We start from the raw sequence: 22,188 nt of genomic DNA, 5'->3' as shown, positions 1-22,188 counted from the left end.
GGTTGTGGGAACTCCAAGAAAGAGACAAAAATTTCAAAAGTTTCAACACCATAAAATAATTCAGAAGTTTTGTGTTCTTTATATACAGATCTCATGCCACAAATTATTAATTCCCAGTTGCATTTATTTGCCGTAAGAGCATTTATTTGCTGTTTGAAACCCACCTTTCCACAGAAATTGTTGTTTTATTTAAGGTCCTACAACAAAAGCCTAATATTCAATCTATATATAACTGAACTACATAGGACCAATGGTATTCTCAAATGACCTGTGACTAAGGAATCATCAAGAGGGAACCTACTATAATAAATCAGGGATGGAAGGCGTAGAGGTGAGACAGTCTGGATGATTATAAAAGAGAAGTCTTCTGGTTTCTATGGCACTTGCTTTGAAAGAGAAGGAGGTTTGTGAACTGAAACATTCTAGGGGAGTTAGTCGGAGAAGGCAATGGCACCCCACTCCAGTACTCTTGCCTGGAAAATCCCATGGACGGAGGAGCCTGGTGGGCTGCAGTCCATGGGGTCGCTAACAGTCTGACACGACTAAGCGACTTCACTTTCACTTTTCACTTTCATGCATTGGAGAAGGAAATGGCAACCCACTCCAGTGTTCATGCCTGGAGAATCCCAGGGACAGGGGAGCCTGGTGGGCTGCCATCTATGGGCTCGCACAGAGTTGGACAAGACTGAAGCGACTTAGCAGCAGCAGCAGGAGAGTTAGTTCTTACCAACTATCATAAAAAGATAACAACAGCAGCTGGTAAATGAATTGCAAAAGTAAGAGACAGAAGAGGAAGTCTAGTAAATAGGTAATATTAATATAATGGTCAAGAAAAGATATAAGAGCCCAGGTACTCAAGTAAACACATGCTGCAGCAGGATAGAAAATTTAGAACCTAAGAAACATTCTAATTATATTTATATAACTATAAAATGAGACGTTTTCTTAAGATCTGCCCAAATAATTTATACAATGATTCATAACTATTCTAGTCTATAGAACCACCTTACCTTAACAAAAGCAAAGAATCTCCCCCAAAAAACACACACAGCCCTGTTTCATAGTAACCGCAGGTCTGTAACTTCTTTAAGGTGGAACGTGGCCAAAGTGAAATCACAAAGTTCAGGGACCAAGACTATCACAGCAGCCAAATATAATGCCTGATACTATAAAAACTGCTAAAAAAGCATAGTGCAAAAACTATCAAGATTTACTAAGTACAGAGTAGGCATCAGAATCATGGAAGAACATGTTAAAACAGATTTCTGGGCTCTATCCCCAAGTTTCTGATCCAGTAGGGCTGGGATGGGGCCTGTAATTTTGCATTTCTAACAAGCTCCTGCTTATCCTGGGACACCCTTCTATTTATTCCTTACAGCAACCTTTCAAAAGATAAAAAATGTTTTCAATCCACTTCTCTCCCTTGAGGCCTGCAGATTTGGCTGCAGTGATCCCTTTGTCCTAAGGGTTCACTGCCTTTATTTTCTCACTCTGTAGGCTAAATGCAAAGTAGAAGAGTGCCCCAACCTCATTTCTGCCTTGTTTCCAAAACATGTCTATAGCCTCCAAATTATTTTGAATAGCAAGCTATAGTTGGGGCTTTCCAGGTGGCACTAGTGATAAAGAACCCGCCTGCCAATGCAGGGGATGGAAGAGACATGGGTTTGATCCCTGAGTTGGAAAGATCCCCTGGAGAATCCCATGGATGGGGTGTCCGGCAAGCTACAGTCCACTGGGTCGCAAAGAATCGGACACAACTGAAGCAACTCAGCACAGTACACAAGCTATAGGAACATGAGAACAGAGAAGAGATGAGGCAAAGTAACAAACATATTTGGTACTTAACAGATTTTGATGTGTCACAAGGTATGAAAAATCATGCATAAATTGATACAGCCACTATGGAGAACAGTATAGAGATTTCTTAAAAAAATTAGGAATGAAACTACCATATGATCCAGCAATCCCACTACTGTGCATATACCCTAAGGAAACCATAACTCAAAAAGACACATGCACCCCAATGTTCACTGCAGCACTATCTGCAATAGCTAGGACATGGAAGAAACCTAGATGTTGCCAGATGAATGGATAAAGAAGTTGTGGTTCAGTTCAGTTCAGTCACTCACTCGTGTCCGACTCTTTGCAACCCCATGAACCCCAGCATGCCAGGCCTCCCTGCCCATCACCAACTCCTGGAGCCTACCCAAACTCACGTCCATTGAGTCGGTGATGACATCCAACCATCTCATCCTCTGTCATCCCCTTCTCCTTCTGCCCTCAATCTTTCCCAGTATCAGGGTCTTTTCAAATGAGTCAATACTCTTCGCCAAAGTATTGGAGTTTCAGCTTCAACATCAGTCCTTCCAATGAATACCCAGGAGTGATCTCCTTTAGGATGGACTGGTTGGATCTCCCTGCAGTCCAAGGGACTCTCCAGAGTCTTCTCCAACACCACAGTTCAAAAGCATCAATTCTTCGGTGCTCAACTTTCTATATAGTACAACTCTCACATCCATACATGACTACTGGAAAAACCATAGCCTTGACTAGATGGACCTTTGTTGGCAAAGTAATGTCTCTGCTTTTTAATATGCTGTCTAGATTGGTCATAACTTTCCTTCCAAGGAGTAAGGGCCTTTAATTTCATGGCTGCAGTCACCATTTGCAGTGATTTTGGAGCCCAGAAGAATAGTCAGCCACTGCTTCCCCATCTATTTGCCATGAAGTGATGGGACCAGATGCCATGATCTTAGTTTTCTGAATGTTGAGCTTTAAGCCAACTTTTTCACTCTCCTCTTTCACTTTCATCAAGAGGCTCTTTAGTTCTTCTTCACTTTCTGCGGTAAGGGTGGTGTCATCTGCATGAGGTTCTTGATATCTCTCCCAGCAATCTTGATTCCAGCTTGTGCTTCATCCAGCCCAGCATTTCTCATGATGTACTCTGCATAGAAGTTAAATAAGCAGGGTGACAATATACAGCCTTGACATACTCCTTTTCCTATTCGGAACCAGTCTGTTGTTCCATGTCCAGTTCTAACTGTTGCTTCCTGACCTCCATACAGATTTCTCAAGAGGCAGGTCAGGTGGTCTGGTATTCCCATCTTTTGAAGAATTTTCCACAGTTTATTGTGATCCACACAGTCAAAAGCTTTGGCATAGTCAATAAAGCACAAATACATGTTTCTCTGAAACTCTCTCGCTTTTTCGATGATCCAGCAGATGTTGGCAATTTGATCTCTGGTTCCTCTGCCTTTTTTTAAAACCAGCTTCAACATCTTACATATACACAATGAAATAGTACTCAACTATAAAAAGGAATGCTTTGAGTAGGTTCTAATGAAGTGGATGAACCTAGAGCCTATCATTCAAAGAGAAGTCAGTCAGAAAGAGAAAGACAAATATCCTGTATTAATGTATATATATATGGAATATAGAAAGATGATACTGATGAACCTATCTATAGTGCAGCAACAGAGATGCAGACATAAAGAACAGACTTTTGGACACAGTGAAGCAGAGAGATGGTGGGATGATTTGAGAGAGTAGCACTGAAACATGTATATCACCATATGTAAAGCAGATAGTGGGAATTTGCTGTATGACTTGGAACCCAAAGCCCATGCTCTGTGACCAGCTAGAGGGGTGGGATGGGGAGGGAGGTGGAAGGAAGGTTTAAGAGGGAGGAGACATATGTAAACCTATGGCTGATTCATGTTGGTGTATGGCAGAAATCATCACAATATTGTAATTATCTTCCAATTTAAAATAAAATTTAAAAACAATACTGTGCATAAAAACCCAAACAGTACTGTGCAAAAAAACCCAAACAGATGACTTCTTCCTGATAAGAGAAGGGTATTTCTTGCACAGACTCCTCTTCAAAGGTGTTCAAAATCATTACTTCTTTTGTGATCTCTACAGATCAATAATTAGACACATGCCAAGTAAAAATTCAATTTAAAAATTAAAAGAATTTGCATCTAAAATGAAAAATCATAAATTTACAAAAAGCATACTGTTCAAAGGAAATAAAGTATAGATTTTAGTCACTGATTCACTCATCAAAATGGTATCTAAATTTTCTGTCTCAGTCATCTCCTGCCTTTTTCTAAATTAGTATAAAGAGTGTGACCTCTCCTTCATTCTTACAATGAAGTGAAGTGAAAGTCACTCAGTCGTGTCCGACTCTTTGCAACCCCATGGACTATACAGTCCATGGAATTCTCCAGGCCAGAATACTGGAGTGGGTAGCCTATCCCTTCTCCAGGGGATCTTCCCGACCCAGGGATCAAACCCAGGTCTCCCACATTGCAGGCAGAGTCTTTACCAGCTGAGCCACAAGGGAAGCCCAGTCACAATATAATTTCTGAAAGGTATCATAGTATCAGAGCTAATTTCAATCATAAGAAACAGGGCAGTCACCATAAGAATATCAGTAACTTATATGCTATATAATAAGGAGACCTGTATACAATGAACAGTGGGAAATTAGAGAAGAATATTAGCATTATTAGTGTTCAGGAACTTGCTTTTGTGAAACATTCTCACAGTTGCTGGTACTTACAAAAGTGGAGTGAAGCCTATGTGACAGATAACAGACAATGCTTTACAATTCATTACTGCAGTGGTCTCCAAATTTGGTTGCCCAGACGCCAAAGGGATGTAAAATCTAATCCACTTTAAAGGGAGAAAATATTAGAGCTTCCACTTGTATTTAATCTTATATCATTTTTAACTTATATTTTTGTAAACCTTTTAAAAACAATAACACTGATATTGTAGCATGTATGTATATGTTTCTCAGTCACTAAGTCATGTCCAACTGTTGTGATCTCATGGACTATATACAGGCCACCAGACTCCTCTGTCTATGGAATTTTATTGGCAAGAATACTAGAGTGTGTTGTCATTTCCTTCTCCAGGGGATCTTCCTGACCCAGGGATCGATTCTGCATCCCCTGCACTGGCACACGAATTCTTTACCACTGAGTCACCAGGAAAGCCCATGTATGTATATATTGTATAGTAAAAATATTTTTATACACACACTATTTATATACAGCCATTTATTTATAAATTGTATCAGGGAGGGCTTGATGATAGAGATTAATGATATACATTTACACAGAAAGGCAACACAGACTAGAAATCAAGAATATGGGTTCAGTCTGCTTTATCACTTTTAAGCCAGTGGCCCGGGGCATTTCCCCAATCTCCCTAAATGGACTTCCTTGTCTGCAAATAGATAATTATTGTATATTCTTAGCTCCTAGGGTTGCTATGAGGAGTCCATACCAGAGTGTGTGCAAAGTGCTTACAATTGTGGAAGAAAAAGTAAATGCTAAATAAATGTTTTCTATTATTTTAGTATATAAATCCACAAATAGAAGCTTGAGAAGTCCTACAGTAACAAAAGCAAATTAGCTATTTCCCAGTTTTTCCATAGAAAAACTTTTTTCTATGGAATAACTATTAATGTTCTCTGCTACTCCAGTTGTATGCTTATTGCTACTATTTTCCAGAAAGAACTAAAGCTTGTTTTTACAGCATCAAGTCTTTAAATAACTGAACTATGAAACTATGAAAAATCTCAACATACAGGAAAATACCTCAATAATTATAATTTAACAGCAAGAACTCTTTTGCACCTACTCTCTTCAGTTTACTTTGTCCCACCTGTCCTTTTGGGTGAATGCCAAGTGATCCTTCAGTCAAATTATGTTGTACTTGTACATTTGTCCATGTAAAGCGCTACTCAATAGATCATTTTAATCAAATTTAACGTGCTCTAAAATGTTAGATGTATCCTATTATAAAGATGGGCTTCCCTTGGTGGTTCAGACGGTGAATAATCTGCCTGCAATGCAGGCCACCAGGGTTCAATCCCTGGGTTAGAAAGATCCCCTGGAGAAGGGAATGGCAACCCACTACAGTATTCTCGCCTGGAGAATCCCATGGACAGAGGAGCCTGTCGAGTTACAGTCCATGGGGCTGCAGACAGTCAGACACAACTGTGAGCTTAGCACACGCATTACAAAGATAAACATGAAAAGTCTTACTGTGGGTCGCTTATAAAACGAAGCCTTTTGAAGGAAGTTATATAATTTTATTGTTTTTATAATCCTGTGGCTTGAGAAGTTCCTGTCAAATATCTCTAGTTAGCAGAAAATAAAAACAAACCATGGTAAGCAGCCTCTAACGTGGCTCATAATAGTCCCCACATCCTCTTATTCCTGCTCCAATGTAACCGCCTCCCCTGAGAATCAGCTAGACTTAAGGACTCATTTTAGACAAACAGAACAAAGCAAAAAAGGGATGAAACGTCACTTTCAAGATGTGGTTACAAAAAGACTTTGATTTCCATGTTGTCTGCTCTTCCCGCTTCCTCTCTCTCCCCACGCTACACTCTCCCTGCCCCTTTAGCTCCCCTCTCACTCAATGAGTGAAACGCACTGCCCCATGGAGACAGCCATGTGACAGAGAACCAACATCTCCAACCAATGACCAGTGAGGACCTGGGGGGCCAAGAGCCACATACGTCAGCCTTGAAGTGGATCCTCCCCAAATTAGCCTTGAGATGACTGCAGTATCACCTGACATCTTTTTGTTTTATTTCTGTTTTATTCCTGCCACACCACTCAGCGTGCAGGATCTTAATTCCCTGACCAGGGATCAAACTTGTGACCCCAGGATTGGGAGCATGAAGTCTTAACCACTGGACCTCCAGGAAGTACACCAGCTGACATCTTAACTGCAGCTTGTAAAAGGCTCAGAGCCAGGAAACCCAGCTAAACTGCACCTGGATTTCTGATGCACGGAAACTGTGAGATGGTAAAACCATGAGTGACTTAGTAAACCATTAAGTTGGGGAGAATTTATTATATAATAGATAATAATACATAAGTTGAAATTTTAACTTAGAAAACTTAAGAAGAATGCATGCAGTTAGTTATTCCTTCAGAAGACCTTCCCTGGTGGCTCAGTGGTAAAGAATTCGCCTGCCAGTGAAGGAGATGTGGGTTCGATCCCTGGGTCAGGAAGACTCCCTAGAGAAGGAAATGGCAACCACTCCAGTATTCCTGTCAGGGAAATCCCATGGACAGAGGCTCTGGCGGGCTATAGTCCATGGGGTCGCAAGTGTCAGAAATAACTTAGCAACTAAACAACACCAACAACAACATTCCTTTACAAACAGTACTCCATGAAATTCAAAACTCAGTGATCCTTTTTTAAAATGTATTATCTACTATTTTTTTCTGACCCTACTTTTGCCTATTTTCTTAGGTGACTCTCCTTGTTTCAGACAGATATATCTGTGTGGTTAAAACTAAGTCTTCTGAAAGGGGTACAGATAAATGATGACAAAGGTGTTTTTCAGGTAGAATAGCTAAGAAAAACTGAAATACAAGGTACAATCAGATTTTTCAAAGAAATTATTATGTATATATAAATTTATATATAAATTATTTATATTTATATACATATAAAACAAACTGATTAAGAACAAAAACTGAAACTATTCAAAATCACATGAATGAAAAGAAGAATAGATAAAAAGGAAGAGAAAGTAAAAAAAGGTAAAACTTTTTAAAATATAAAAGAAAAAGCAGGAAAAGTAAAAACAGAAAACAAAGTTCATATACACTAGAAATTTAATAAAATTTCCAGCCACTTAGTAGGCAATAATAATGTCAATTCTCACTGCCTGCTACTGCTGGGTTCAGGGCCACAAAATCATTCAATAATTTCATTTAAATTACCTGTTAATCAAGTACCTTCACTGTCCAAAATATCTTCAGTATTAACAGAACATGTAAACTTAACTGTAATCAACACGTCAGTCTAAGCAGGTCACAAATTCGGCATATACTGACACTTAGTCTCCTTGATCTTGAGTCAAAAGACAATGACCTAGAGAGCAAAAGCCATACATCCTGTTCCTAATCTAAAACATCCCCAGTCCTCCAATTTCAGTTTTAGAACAGCTCTGGAAATTTTCCAGATATTTATTCTCTTGTCCAAGCACTGCATACAGTATACACTTTAAGTGCTACCTTCTTAATGAGTTCTGCCATGACATCCTATTTAAAGCTACAGCTGTGGCTATCCATTATCTACCTGTCTGATCCCCCTTTCCCTGCTTAGTTTGTTTAGTCTGCCTTCCCACAAGGCCCATTAGAATGTTAGCAAGTGCTTGAAGATTTATATAATTTTGTCTGTTTTGTTCCTGATGTATTCCAAGGTCTACTTGAGTATCTGGCATACAGCAGATACCCAATACTAGCTCAATATCAAATGAATGAATAAACTAGAAAAGAAAATGCTTTCTCATATGACCAAAAACAAAGGGCATGTGAGAAAAAAATTAAGCTTCCAATCAGCATTTTCAAATGCTAAATATTATCCTAAACTTTTTTTTAAAAAAAAAAAAGCAATATTGCTAGTTTTTTAAGGAACCTGCATACTGTTCTCCATAGTGGCTGCACCAATTTATATTCCCACTAACAGTGTAGGAGAGTTTCTTTTTCTCCTCACCTCCAGCATTTATTGTAGATTTTTTAATAACTGGCACTATGATCAGTGTGAAGTGATACCTCATTGTAGTTTTGATATGCATTTCTCTAAAAATTAAAGAATTACCTTCTCCAGGAATAATTAGTGATGTTGAGCATTTTTTCATGTGTTTGCTGGTCATCTGTATGTCTTCTTTGATGAAATGTCTGTTTAGGTCTTCTGCCCATTTTTGATTAGGTTTTTTTTTTATACTAAGCTGCATAGAGCTACCATATGACCCTGCAATCACACTCGTAGACATATATCTGGAGAAAACCATAATTTGAAAGGATACATGCACCCCGATGTTCACTGCAGCACTATTTACAATAGCCAGCATATGGAAGCAACTTAAATGCCCATCAACAGAGAAATGGATAAAGAAGATGTGGTACATAACAATGGAATATTACTTAGCCATAAAAAGGGATGAAAATATTGCCATTTGCAGAGACATGGATGGATCTAGAGATTGTCATACAGAGTGAAGTCAGAAAAACAAATACTGTATAATATTGCTTATATGTGGAATATAGAAAAACGGTACAGATGAAAAAAAGCAGAAATAGAGTCACAGATGTAGAGAACAAACTTACAGTTATCCAGAAGGGAAGGGGGAGATGGGACAAACTGGGAGATAGGGACTGACATATATACACTACTATGTATAAAATAGGCTTCCCAGGTAGCGCAGAGGGTAAAGAATTTGCCCACAGTGCAGAAGACCGAGGTTGAATCCCTGCGTTGGGAAGATCCCCTGGAGAAGGGAAAGGCAACCCACTCCAGTATTCTTGCCTAGAGAATTCCATGGACAGAGGAGCCTGGCAGGCTATAATCCATGGGTTGCAGAGTCAGACACGACTGAGCAACTAACACACACGTAAAATAATAACTGATGAAGACCTACTGTATAGCACAAAGAACTCTATTCAATTATCTGTGGTGACCTAAATGGGAAGGAAATCAAAAAAAGAGTGGCTATATGTACACACATAACTGATTCACTCTGCTGTACAGCAGAACTAACACAACATTGTAAAGACTATACTGTGATAAAAAGTTTTTAATTCAAAATACTTTTAAAAGCAATACTTTGATTCAAAAAATCACAAGAAATTAAGTATTTTAACATTTCTGAGTAAGGTTCCCTAAGAAACTCAGGAAGTTTCCTAATGATGCCCACTGGAGATGTATAATAGTATTAATATTCACTTTAAAAAACAGACACTGAAGAAATACAAATCAAGACACAGCTGTAATGAACTGAAGACAGCAAACTGGTCCAAAAACTCAGAATTAAAAACCTATTCCTTAACACTTGCAATACATTATAGTCTCTAAGATCAGTCCTGTCCAATAGAAATAAATTGTGAGTTAAAATTTCCTAGGAGTCACATTAAAAAGTAAAAAGAAACAAGTAAAACAAATTTTGTATTTCATGTAACTCAGTGTGTATGTCCATAATATAACCATTTCCAACAGATAATCAAGATTTCAAAGTTTAAATGTTTTATATTTATATAAATCTTCCAAATCTGAAGTACATTTTACACATATAACACAGAAACAAGTAAAACAAATTTTGTATTTCATGTAACTCAGTGTGTATGTCCATAACCATTTCCAACAGGTAATCAAGATTTCAAAGTTTAAATGTTTTATATTTATATAAATCTTCCAAATCTGAAGTACATTTTACACATATAACACACTTCAATTTTAAGTGCTCAATACACAAACATACTAGTAGCTACCATACTGTACAATGGACTTCTAGATTCTTTTGGGTACTATTAAAACACAGAAGCATGCTATATTTGCTTTTAAATATTAATATTAAAAGAAATACAAAGAGAAAGATATCATCTTCTGTTTTTAAACATTAAAGGTTAACTATCACACTAATAGAATTCTAGGTTCTTTAAACATAAGCTTTGTTTTATAGTTTTTATTTTCATTACAAAATATTTGGAATTCTATTAAAATTTAAAAGACTGAATAAAAATTCCACTGAAGTATAAATTATACAGCCATGCATGCTTACTTTGTTTGGCACAGTGATAATGATAACACCTCACACACTAGAGCACTTAATATCTTATGATGAGGTAAAAAGATTAAAATAACTTGTAATTCTAGAAACTATTATGCAATCAAATACATTCAAACAGGCTGTCAATTATCTGCATAAGCTTACTTAATACCTGCCTATATATAACACACTACTGGAACAGATCTTTCCCATTGAATGCACTTTTAATAATTAAATGAGTTTTTGCTGTTTTTTCATATTTAAATATTTTTATAATTGTGACAGAATAAAAAATATATTTGTTCTTCATCCCTGGTTCCTGGCATAGAGCTCTTAAAACTCTCGGAACTTCCTCAGTGACAGTGTTCTTTTCTCCTTTGATCACACCTGAGTTCACACTAATGAGATGAGTAAGGGTGGGGCCTCCAGGCAGCCTCAAGATGGAGCTGGTCACCAAAAGGACCAAGTGATTAGAGAATTGGAAACTTTAGTACCTCTCACCTGACCTCTGGGAAAACTGAGCTCTGTAAAAACTCCTCAACTTAAGAGATTCAGAGAGCCAGTGAACACATCACGGTGTGGGAGGTGCTGGGAGGGTGGCATGCCCAGAGAGGGCATGAAAGCTTCATGCCCCTTCTATCAAACCCTGTCCTGTACATCTCTTCCATTTGGCTGTTCCAGAGAGCCATTGAAGCAAATTTTCTTTTTTTATTGAAGTACAGATGATAAACAATATTATCTAACTTACAGGTGTACAATAGTGGCTAACAATTTTTAAAGGCCCTGGTCTACTTATAGTTATTACAAAATATTGGCTATATTCCCTGTGTTGTACAATATATCCTTGTAGCTTAACAGTTTCTACCTCTTAGTACCCTATGCCCACTATCTTGCCCCTCCCAGCACTTCCCTCTCCCCACTGGTAATCACAGTTTGCTCTCAATATTGTGACTCTGCTTCCTTTTTGTATTATTCACTAATTTGTTGTATGTTTAGATTTCACACGTCAGCAGTATCATACAGTATTTGTCTTTCTCTGTCTGACTTATTTCACTTAGCAGCATAATACCCTCAAAGTGCATCCATGTTGCTGCAAATGGCAAGATTTTACTCTTTTTATGGCTAAGTCATATTCTACTGTATACCACATCTTCTTTACCCATTCATCTATTGGTGGATGCTTAGGTCGCTTCCATATCTTGGCAACTTTAAATGCTGCTGCTATGAACCTGTGGTGCGTGTATGGTTTGAATTCATGTTTTCGTTTTATTCAGATACATACCCAGCAAATTTTCAAATCTGAGGAAAGAGCCATGGGAATCTCAGATTCAAGGCCCGTCAGTTAAAGTTCATAAACATAACCAGAGATTTGTGGCTGGCATCTGAAGCAAGGGCGGTATAATGGGACTGAGTCCTTTAACTCATGGATTTGATACCATCTCCAGGTAGAGAGTGTCAGAATTGAACTCCTGGAAATGCAGTTGGGTGCTAGAAAACTGAAAAACTGCTTGGTGTCAGAAAACACCCCAGAGTAATAATATTTATAATGTGATATATCAATTAATAACAAGACTAATTTTGTTATGTAGATTTTTAATATTAAAAAATCTAACCTTTTTTAAGCTAAAAATGAACCAATCTTAATTTATAAGTTCTGAAAGGTAGCTATCTAAAACTATTCTAGTTTTTTTTTTGAATCATTTCATATTTTTTTTCCTTTTTTTTTTAAATTTTATTTTTAAACTTTACAATATTGTATTGGTTTTGCCAAATATCGAAATGAATCCACCACAGATATACATGTGTTTCTAGTTTCAAAAAGTGAAAGTGCACACTAATCTTTTTTTAAACATTTTATAATACCAAAACTTTCCAAATTAACCACATATGCTCTTCCAGTCCCACCTCTAACTCTCCCTGAAATAATCCCTCTGAATTAATATATTTCTTAACCTAAAACACTGTTAAACAATTATTAGTTCCTCAGTAATACTAAAAATCAGAGGAAAACAGCACCGTTAGTATAATAACTTAAAATTATAACCTTTCAACACAGTACAGGGTTTAGCGTTACAAGTTATTTCCAATTTAATTGATGGACTGAATTATGAAACTGAACAGGGCACTCATCTACATAACACTAGACACTCTGAGCTGACACGGAGTCTGATCAAACTAATACTGTAAATGATTAAGAAAATGTACAACAATATTTTTAGGAAATCTATTCAGTCTAGAGAATATAATTTCCTTTACAAAGAGTATCAAATATATGAACATAAAATGCTATTTATTCCATAATTCATGTGCAAGTAATAAGTTATGGAGTAAATAAAACTTATGTTAGAATACTGATCTTCAAGATCCTAAGTAAATATACTGGCAACTAAATCATTTAGACAATCTTGAGAGGATTAAAATGAACAATTTATCACTAATAATCTAGAGCATTACTTTTCAATGCTTTACTAAAAAACTAAAAGTAGTTTTATAGCTTAATTTTGTTGTGTATATTGTGTGTCTTTGTAGTGGAAGAGAGAAAAAATGGTGATGCTGAGAGAATGAATTACTCAGTATAATAAAGTGACCCTTAATAAATGACAACTACTTTGTTACATTCTAATAAGTAAAACTAACAATCCATCAACTTCATTTCATTTACTCTACTAAATACTTTTTAAGTTGAGAACAATGTAAAATAGGAATACCCTGTCATCTGTAGTTCTAAAAGTGAACAAATAAATTTGACTGTTTTGAACTGAAGCCATGATTTTGGTATTACTGGAACTGAACTCAATTCAAAATGATTTAAACCGAATGAGAAGAGATTATTATCTCAGTAAGCAGAAATCAGTTGATGCAGAGACAGTCAAAAAAAAAAAGACTAAAGAGTTATTATCTGATCTAATAAGTACTAAGAAATCACTGTTAAACTTCTAAGCTAGAGAAAAACATTCTCAAAGTGATATGCATGATGAATTAGAGCAGAAAAATGTAAAAGTGATAATCTACCCATAAAATAATAAATACCTAGATTAAAATGGAACAATAACTAGAACAGATAAGTGGAAGGGGGGGAGGAATTAATTCTAAAAACACAAAATTTCATTTATAGCAGGGGTTAACACACTACAGCCCGATACTTGTTTTTGTGCAAACAAAGTTTTATTGAAACACAGCCATGACCATTACTCCACATACTGTCTGTGGCTGCTTGGCACTACAATGGGAGTGATGAGTAGATACAACAGAGATTATATGGCCCACAAACATCTAAAATATTGATTAGCTAACCTATGTTAGTTTCCTAGGGCTGCTGTAATAAAGTACCATAAACTAAATGGCTTAAAATAACAGAAATTTATTCTTTCTCAGGTCTGGAGGCTATAAATCTGAAATCAAGTGTTAGGAGGGCCATGCTCTCTGAAAGGCTCTAGGGGACAATCTGTTTGATGCCTTTGTCTTGGTTTCTGGGATCATCAGCAATCCTTGTCATTCCTTGACTTCTAACTTCATAACTCCAATCTCTGCCTCCACTGTCACATGATAATCTTCCCCCACACCTGCCTTTCCACATGGTTTTCTCCTCTCTTACAAAGACACCAGTCATACTGGACTAAGGACCCATGCTACTCCATATGCTCCTCTTAAATAACTACATCTGAAACAAACTCATTTCCAGATAAGGTCACACTATGAGGTTCTGGGGGTTAGGACTCCAAAATATTTAGGGAGTGGGATACATTTCAACCCTTAACCTGGTCCTTTACATTAAAGTCTGCCAACTCCTGACTTAGAAGACTTAAAAAAAAGAAGAAATAGGTCCACACGTGCCACTGAGGATTTCAAAGCAAAGATCTGGGATTTTGTTTTAGATAAACTAAGCTGAAAACAAGAGTCCTCAAAAGACATCAGGCAGAAAGCCATACATGTAGGTCAGAATCTGCACTGACTTAGAGATGGAAGAAATAAGAGTAACCTAAAAACAGATGAGGAGTTTCAAGGTAAATGTTTTATGTAAGTATTGAAAGTGTTAGTCACTCAGTTGTATCCAACTCTTTGCAACCCCATGGACTGTAGCCCTCCGGGCTCCTCTGTGAATTGAATTATCCTAGCAAGAACACTGGCGTGGGTTGCTATTTCCTTCTTCAGGGGATCTTCCTGACCCAGGGATCGAAACCAGGTCTCCTGCACTGGTGGCATATTCTTTACCATTTAAGCACCCAGGGATACAGCAGGTCAAAAATTGATCTTTAGAGAATGCTACTGTTACATAACAATGTGATTAGACAACAGTGTGATAAGAAGATGTCACTGTTATACAACATTAGATAATAATGTAGAAAAAAATGTAATTTAGTATTATATAAACTAAAAGAGAAGCAGTGTCAACAGTGACAAATACAACAAAAAGGTTGAACAGACCTAAAAGATTTGGTAAGAATGAGATCATAATCAAATAAAGAAAACAATTTCTACAAAGAAAACTAAAAGGGACACCAGAGCAGGGGTAAGGTGAGAATCCTTAAAAAAAAAAAAAAAAGCATTATTTATTTGTACAGTGGTTACAGTAGACTATGACGCCGGTGACCCCCAATAAACCACATATGCTGGCATTCATATTTTCATATAATCCTCTCCCACACAAACTCTGAATTCAGCCAATTAACTTTGTTTTAAACCAATTTGATATTAACAGGTATTGGCATGCAGGGGTATAATAAGCACTTTCACACGGGAACTTGTTTTCTTAGAACACTGCCACCTGGAAGGCCAGCTGTCATGTCATGAGGAAGTCTGAGCTAGACCCCTGAATGATGACACGTTAGTAACTGCCAAATGGAGAGACTGAAGGTAAAAAAGTCATTTGAGATATTTCAGCCCAAAAGAGATCACAACTGAATACAACTGCCACCATGACCCTGGGCCATAACTACGGGAACAGAAAATGTACCCAGCAAAGCCCGGTCAACCCAGAGAACCAGGACAAATAACAAATTGTTGTTGTTTTAGACGACAAAATGTGGTGGTGGTTTATAAAACAGAAATAGGTGACATAGAACAGAATATATGTTTGAGAAACGTAAGTACATGAGGCCAAGGATTCTTATAAAACTAGGAAGACATATATGTGTGAAAAAAAGAAAAAATCATGCTAAATACAAAGGGCAAAATTAAAGCATAAAGAAAAAAACTAAAGATGAGGAAAATGGAGTTGAGTCATACAAGGAATAATGGGAAAATTCAAGACTATAAACTTGGTCACGCTGTTACAAGAGAGTATCAGTGAAAAAGGGTCTCCACCTACTTCATCACTTTCATCTACTTCGATTCCACCATCTTTGTCATCATCCATTTGTTTATGTATTGTTTGAAGAGCTTCCAGACTAAATCTATCTTCTTCTGTGAAGCATGGTGGACTCAGTGACATGCATGGATCTGAAATAAAACAAAGGGCAATTACTAACCTGCCACCCCAAAACACAGGCTATAATCAAGACAGTTGAATTTCAAACAAAACCAACAAATTAAATTTCAGACTAAGTCAAACTAAGATGCTTTAAGAATTCTATCTAGTAGGATATTCTTCACATCAAAAGTATAGTATATGAACATACTGACTAAAAATAAATAATCCAACTTAATTGATATCAAACTACAACCAATACTAAATTCAAGTTGTCCACATTCTTATACATCTTCAACAATCATCTTATTCAACTCATGATATTTGTAAATTAATCCCCCAAAAAACAGATAAACTCCCTCCTTAAAAACTAAAAAAAAAAAAAAAGAAAATCACAGAGCACAAGGGGTTTTCTTGTATAGGCCAGTCTAAAATGTAAGTCCTTAGGGCAACATCACAAAGAATACAAGAAAAAGAAATGTAGAACATTGACATGATCCTTAGAAATGTCTTTATCATTTTTCTAACAGATTCTAAGAGTCCATCATATGACTCTCTAAATGTGTAACTTCTTAGATTCAACGAGGAAAAACTGAATTTTAAAAACCTTGTTCTTCATATTTTTCTTAACATAAATTTATTGCCTAAATAATTTTGTACGGAAATGAGTGAATCCTCACATGTAGATTGTCAAAAAATAACAATTTATAGAGAATATGTAATTTTTCATGACTTAAAATGAGATTAATAAAAATTACCTCTTGCTGACCTCAAATAGTAAACAGCCTATACACCAAAATGGAAAAGTACTGTCAAAGCTTCACTCATACCCAATCTGGCTGACTGGCAGATTGACAAATTCCAAGAACTGATTTATACCAAGTCACTAAAATAGTAAAATAATATCCTTTTAAAATGTCATCAAATCCACATGTATTTCCACAAATAGTGTGGTCTTAAAGTTTTTAAAGTCAAAGCTTTGGTTTTTCCAGTAGTCATGTATGGATGTGAGAGTTGGACCATAAAGAAGGCTGAGAGCCAAAGAACTGATGCTTTTGAATTGTGGTGCTGGAGAAGATTCCTGAGAATCTCTTGGACTGCAAGGAGATCAAACCCGTCAATCCTAAAAGAAATCAACCCTGAATATTCACTGGAAGGACTCTTGCTCACCTGAATTGATTGCAGTTATAATGGCTCGCTGATGCTAAGTCACTTCAGTCGTGTCTGACTCTGTGTGACCCCATAGATGGCAGCCCAACAGGCTCCACCATCCCTGGGATTCTCCAGGCAAGAACACTGGAGTGGGTTGCCATTTCCTTCTCCAATGCATGAAAGTGAAAAGTGAAACTGAGCGACTTCACTTTCACTTCACTTTCACTATAATGGCCTAAGAGTATCTAATTCTGCACTGAGGAAAAAAAACAAGAAGTCAGTTGTGGAGATCAACTAGTAACTTCCTTTAAAAACAAAACAAAACAATTTACACCTCTATTACCTACATGTTCTACTTACAGACCATTTTGGCAATTTAACATTTTTAACAGTTTTAAATCAAAACCTAATTTTCATTCCTTTAGTCTTGAAAAGGAAGGAAACAGAAAAGCCTATAAAAATAAGAAAATGAAATTATAAGTTATGTGACATAAATGTGTAAATATTTAAAACTCTGATAACCATTTGCTAAAAATCTAAGAACTTATAAAAATAATGGTCAATTATAATCCCTAATTCACAAAACAATCCAGAACCCTGAGATGCCCCAACTTTTCCTGAATGGATGCAAAATAAAATATAAGCTCTCGGGTATCACCACCACATATGGCATAAAGAAGATTATGTGTAAAATGTGTTATTGCCTCTCAGACATATTTTTATACATATTTTATTTTGCAAATAAGCATGTGAAGTGAAAGTTTATTATAACTAGCACATAAGGAAAGGTTCAGCATCACTCACTCTGATTAAATAGGCCTTGTTGTTAAACTCTCTAAGCAAAGTCAACAGTGAGGACGGTAGAAATGTTAAAAAGTAGAGAAAAGGAGGAAGTCCTATAATCTGGAAAAAACTCATATGTAAACAAAATTGTATTTTTTTAACTTAAATTAATAAAACACTATCAGAATCTACCTCTGAATTTAACTTCTTCATGACGTATTTCATAAAAACCAACTCTGAGTACTTCTTTCTCTGAATGTCATTCAATCCATTCAACAAATATCTACTGAGCACTACCATGTGTCAGGCATTGGAAATAGCAGTGAACAACAGAGAGAAAAATTTCTCACAAAACTTACATTCTAATGCAGGAGATGAGCACAACAAGGTAAATAAGCAAAATGAATAGCATGTTGTTTTTAGTAACAAAATATTAGAAACAACCTCAACTTTTACTAGTAGCTGCTAACTGCTGCTGCTAAGTCGCTTTAGTCGTGTTCGACTCTGTCTGACCCCATAGACAGCAGCCCACCAGGCTCCCCCGTCCCTGAGATTTTCCAGGCAAGAGTACTGGAGTGGGTCGCCAGTGCTTTCTCTGGAATAGCATGTCAGGAGTGGTAAGTATTAAGGAACAACAGAACAAAGAGCAGATAATGAAATGTCAAGGAATTTGAAATTCTCAACTATAATCTTTATTCTCAAATCAGTCTTTAATGTTGTACCAGAATGGCCGAGTGGTTAAGGCATTAGACTTAAGTTCCAATGGATTTATATCCTCATGAGTTCGAACCCACTTCTGGTACAACAGGTCCTGCTTTTGGCTTCCCTGATAGCTCAATTGGTAAAGAAATCCGCCTGCAATACAGGAGACCCTGGTTCGATTCCTGGGTCAGGAAGATCTGCTGGAGAAGGGATAGGTTACCTACTCCAGTATTCTTGGGCTCCCCTTGTGGCTCAGCTGGTAAAGAATCCGCCTGCAATGCGGGAGACCTGGGTTTGATCTCTGAGTTGGGAAGATCCCCTGGAGAAGGGAAAGGCTACGCACTCCAGTATTCTGGCCTGGAGAATTCCATGGACTGTACAGTCCATGGGGTCGCAAATAGTCAGACACGACTGAGCGACTTTCACTTTAACCTCTAATTGCTTAATGTGATTTTGTCCATATGACTAAGCTTATGAAAAGGGCAGGGGCCATGTTCTTCCATGTCTCACATGCTCATAATACCCACAACTTAGCTGGACACATTCTGGACCTCTGTAAATTCTGCTATTTCATACATTAACTAAATCACAAAGTTCTAGTCTTCTATACTGTGCAAACCACTGGCCAGCATTAAAGAGATAATAAGAGTATCCTGTACCTAAAAAAGCTCACAGGCTAGGGAAAGGCATGCTGTTGGCACTAAGAACATTAATTGTAGAGTGCTGTGAGAGCATGGAGGGACGGCACCTAATCCAGACTGGGAAAGAAGAGGCAGAACTTTTCTAGAGGTAAACACAGGGAGTTTTAAAGAACTGTATTGATGACCTTGGGAAGGAGAGAAATGCATGCATCATACATTCAGTGTCATGAAAAGAACACAAAACACTCACAGAAATGCAACTGGTTGATATGGCTGGCACAAATTACAATCAGAGGGGAAAAAAAATCAATAAACAAGAGACCAAATAGGAGATTGGTAAGAAGGGATAAAAACTCTAAAAGTCGTTTTTCCATACTAAAGAATTTGGATTTTTTACTCTGAAAACTATAAGAAGCCCACTAGGGATTTCAAGGAGAAGACCAACAAAATCAGATTCATATAGAGAGATCAATCTGGTGACAGCGGAAGACAAATGGAGACAAGACTGGGAGGCACAATCATCAGGAAGTGCTGCAGGAATCCTGGCAGCACTCAAGAGCCCATGCTCCCAAGGAATGGGAAGGTAAAGGACGAAGACTGCGCTAAGTTTGGTGTTTTGCCATGATGGAACAGCAGAAGGAAAGGAAAGACAGGAGCTGAGGATACGGCAACAATGATCCATTTTCCACATGAAATTCTGTTTCCATTTGGTACAGTGTCTTACGGCCTTTGAATTCTAACTTAGATGAGTTGTGAATTCTGAATCCCATTACTTGTTCTAAAAAAACATCTATTTCTGCTTAATTAACTATGCCAAAGCCTTTGACTATGTGGATCACAATAAACTGTGGAAAATTCTGAAAGAGATGGGAATACCAGACCACCTGACCTGCCTCTTGAGAAATATGTATGCAGGTCAGGAAGCAGCAGTTAGAACTGGACATGGAACAACAGACTGGTTCCAAATAGGAAAAGGAGTACGTCAAGGCTGTATATTGTCACCCTGCTTATTTAACTTATACGCAGAGCACATCATGAGAAATGCTGGGCTGGAAGAAGCACAAGCTGGAATCAAGATTGCCGGGAGAAATATCAATAACCTCAGAAATGCAGATGACACCACCCTTACGGCAGAAAGAAGAACTAAAGAGCCTCTTAGCTGACTTTATTTTTTTGGGCTCCAAAGTCACTGCATATGGTGATTGCAGCCAAAATTAAAAGACACTTACTCCTTGGAAGGAAAGTCATGACCAACCTAGACAGCATATTAAAAAGCAGAGACATTCCTTTGTCAACAAAGGTCCATCTAGTCAAGGCTATGGTTTTTCCAGTAGTCATGTACGGATGTGAGAGTTGGACTATAAAGAAAGCTGAGCGCTGAAGAATTGATGCTTTTGAACCGTGGTGTTGGAGAAGACTCTTGAGAGTCCCTTGGACTGCAAGGAGATCCAACCAGTCCATCCTAAAGGAGATCAGTCCTGGGTGTTCATCGGAAGGACTGATGTTGAAGCTGAAACTCCAATACTTGGGCCACCTGATGCGAAGAGCTGACTAATTTTGAAAAGACCCTGATGCTGGGAAAGATTGAGGGCAGCAGGAGAAGGGGACGACAGAGGATGAGATGGTTGGATGGCATCACTGACTCAATGGACATGGGTTTGGGTGAACTCTGGGAGTTGGTGATGGACAGGGAGGCCTGCCATGCTGCGGTTCATAGGGTCACAAAGAGTCGGACAGGACTGAGTGACTGAACTAAACTGAACCTGTTCCAACGTCTTTTTCATTTTTTTCTCAGTTGTTTTTCCTTCTAGGTTAATTCAGCACAACTGACCATTTTAACTCAAAGTAGGTGATCTAAATTTCTTTTAGAATATACAAACTGATATAAAAGAACTATGCAGTTAACGAATAGGGATTAATAGACAAATTTCAAAGACAACTGCTTAAATACCAAAATCTGTCTCCTTTGCCATCATACAGACATCTACCTTAGCTACCCAAAATGCACCATGTACTCTATAACCAGTTTCTCACTTAAACAAAAATCACCTGTTCATTTTTACACATGATAAGGAGTGCCTGTCCCTGGAAGGCCTTGTGCTTGGTGCAGACACCCACCAAAAATAAATTTCCTCCCCTTAGTGCCCTCATGTGTGTGTGTGTGCGCTAAGTCGCTTCAGTCGTGTCCGACTCTTTGCAACCCTATGGACTGTAGGCTGCCAGGATTCTCTGTCCATGGGATTCTCCAGGCAAGGATACTGGAGTGGGTTGCCATTTCCTTGTCCATGGGATCTTCTCAACCCAGAAAATAAACCTGTGTCTGTCTCCAGCATTGGCAGGCAGTTTCTTTAACACCAGTGCCACCTGGGAAGCTTTCAGTGCCCTCATCTTGTGTTAAACGCAACATGAAGCAATGTATCTTTTCAGCATTATGCTGAGCATTCCTTTCTCTTCTCTGAATCAAGAGCAGCACATTCCAGTGAGAAAAAAATAAAAAAGAAATCAGCTGAAACAGAGAAAGACTTAACCAACCAAAGTCAGCAATCAACACCATTGTTAAGTTCTATCCTGCTTTCCTTTACCCAAACAAATGCTCAGTCTGATTCTGCAGAAATAACTAATGAATTAAAATGATTTTACCTAGTAAGAAGCATCTAATGTATTCTAGAAGCCAAAGCTATTTTATGTACATAATATAATCCCTACAACGTTGTGTGAAGAACATATTCGTTTTTCAGATGAGGAAATGAGACTTATGAGTAACCTGCTAAAGATTACACCCCTAGAAATGACAGACTTGGGATTCACACCAGTCTTCAAATTCATGTTTGAGTGTCAGTACAATGAATATAAATACATCAGTGTTTCCCGTGTCAGAGAAGAATAAGGAATCGCTATCATAGATCATGCCCAAA

The 22,188-nt window shown here is 37.6% G+C and overlaps 1 protein-coding gene across 2 annotated transcripts in view; it reads right to left on the bottom strand.

Annotated features, from left to right (window-relative positions):
• Window positions 1–22,188, bottom strand: part of STIM2 (stromal interaction molecule 2) — a 181,568-nt gene that overhangs the window by 93,111 nt on the left and 66,269 nt on the right. For both annotated transcript variants that reach the window (XM_070372242.1, XM_070372243.1), the window contains exon 2: window positions 15,897–16,027. In XM_070372242.1, coding sequence (XP_070228343.1) covers window positions 15,897–16,027 — 131 coding nt within the window. The remainder of the gene's footprint in view (window positions 1–15,896; window positions 16,028–22,188) is intronic.

The sequence above is a fragment of the Bos mutus genome, chromosome 6 (assembly GCF_027580195.1).
Source record: "Bos mutus isolate GX-2022 chromosome 6, NWIPB_WYAK_1.1, whole genome shotgun sequence".
In the NCBI taxonomy this organism is placed as follows: Eukaryota; Metazoa; Chordata; class Mammalia; order Artiodactyla; family Bovidae; genus Bos; species Bos mutus.
This window is presented reverse-complemented; position numbering and strand designations above follow the sequence as displayed.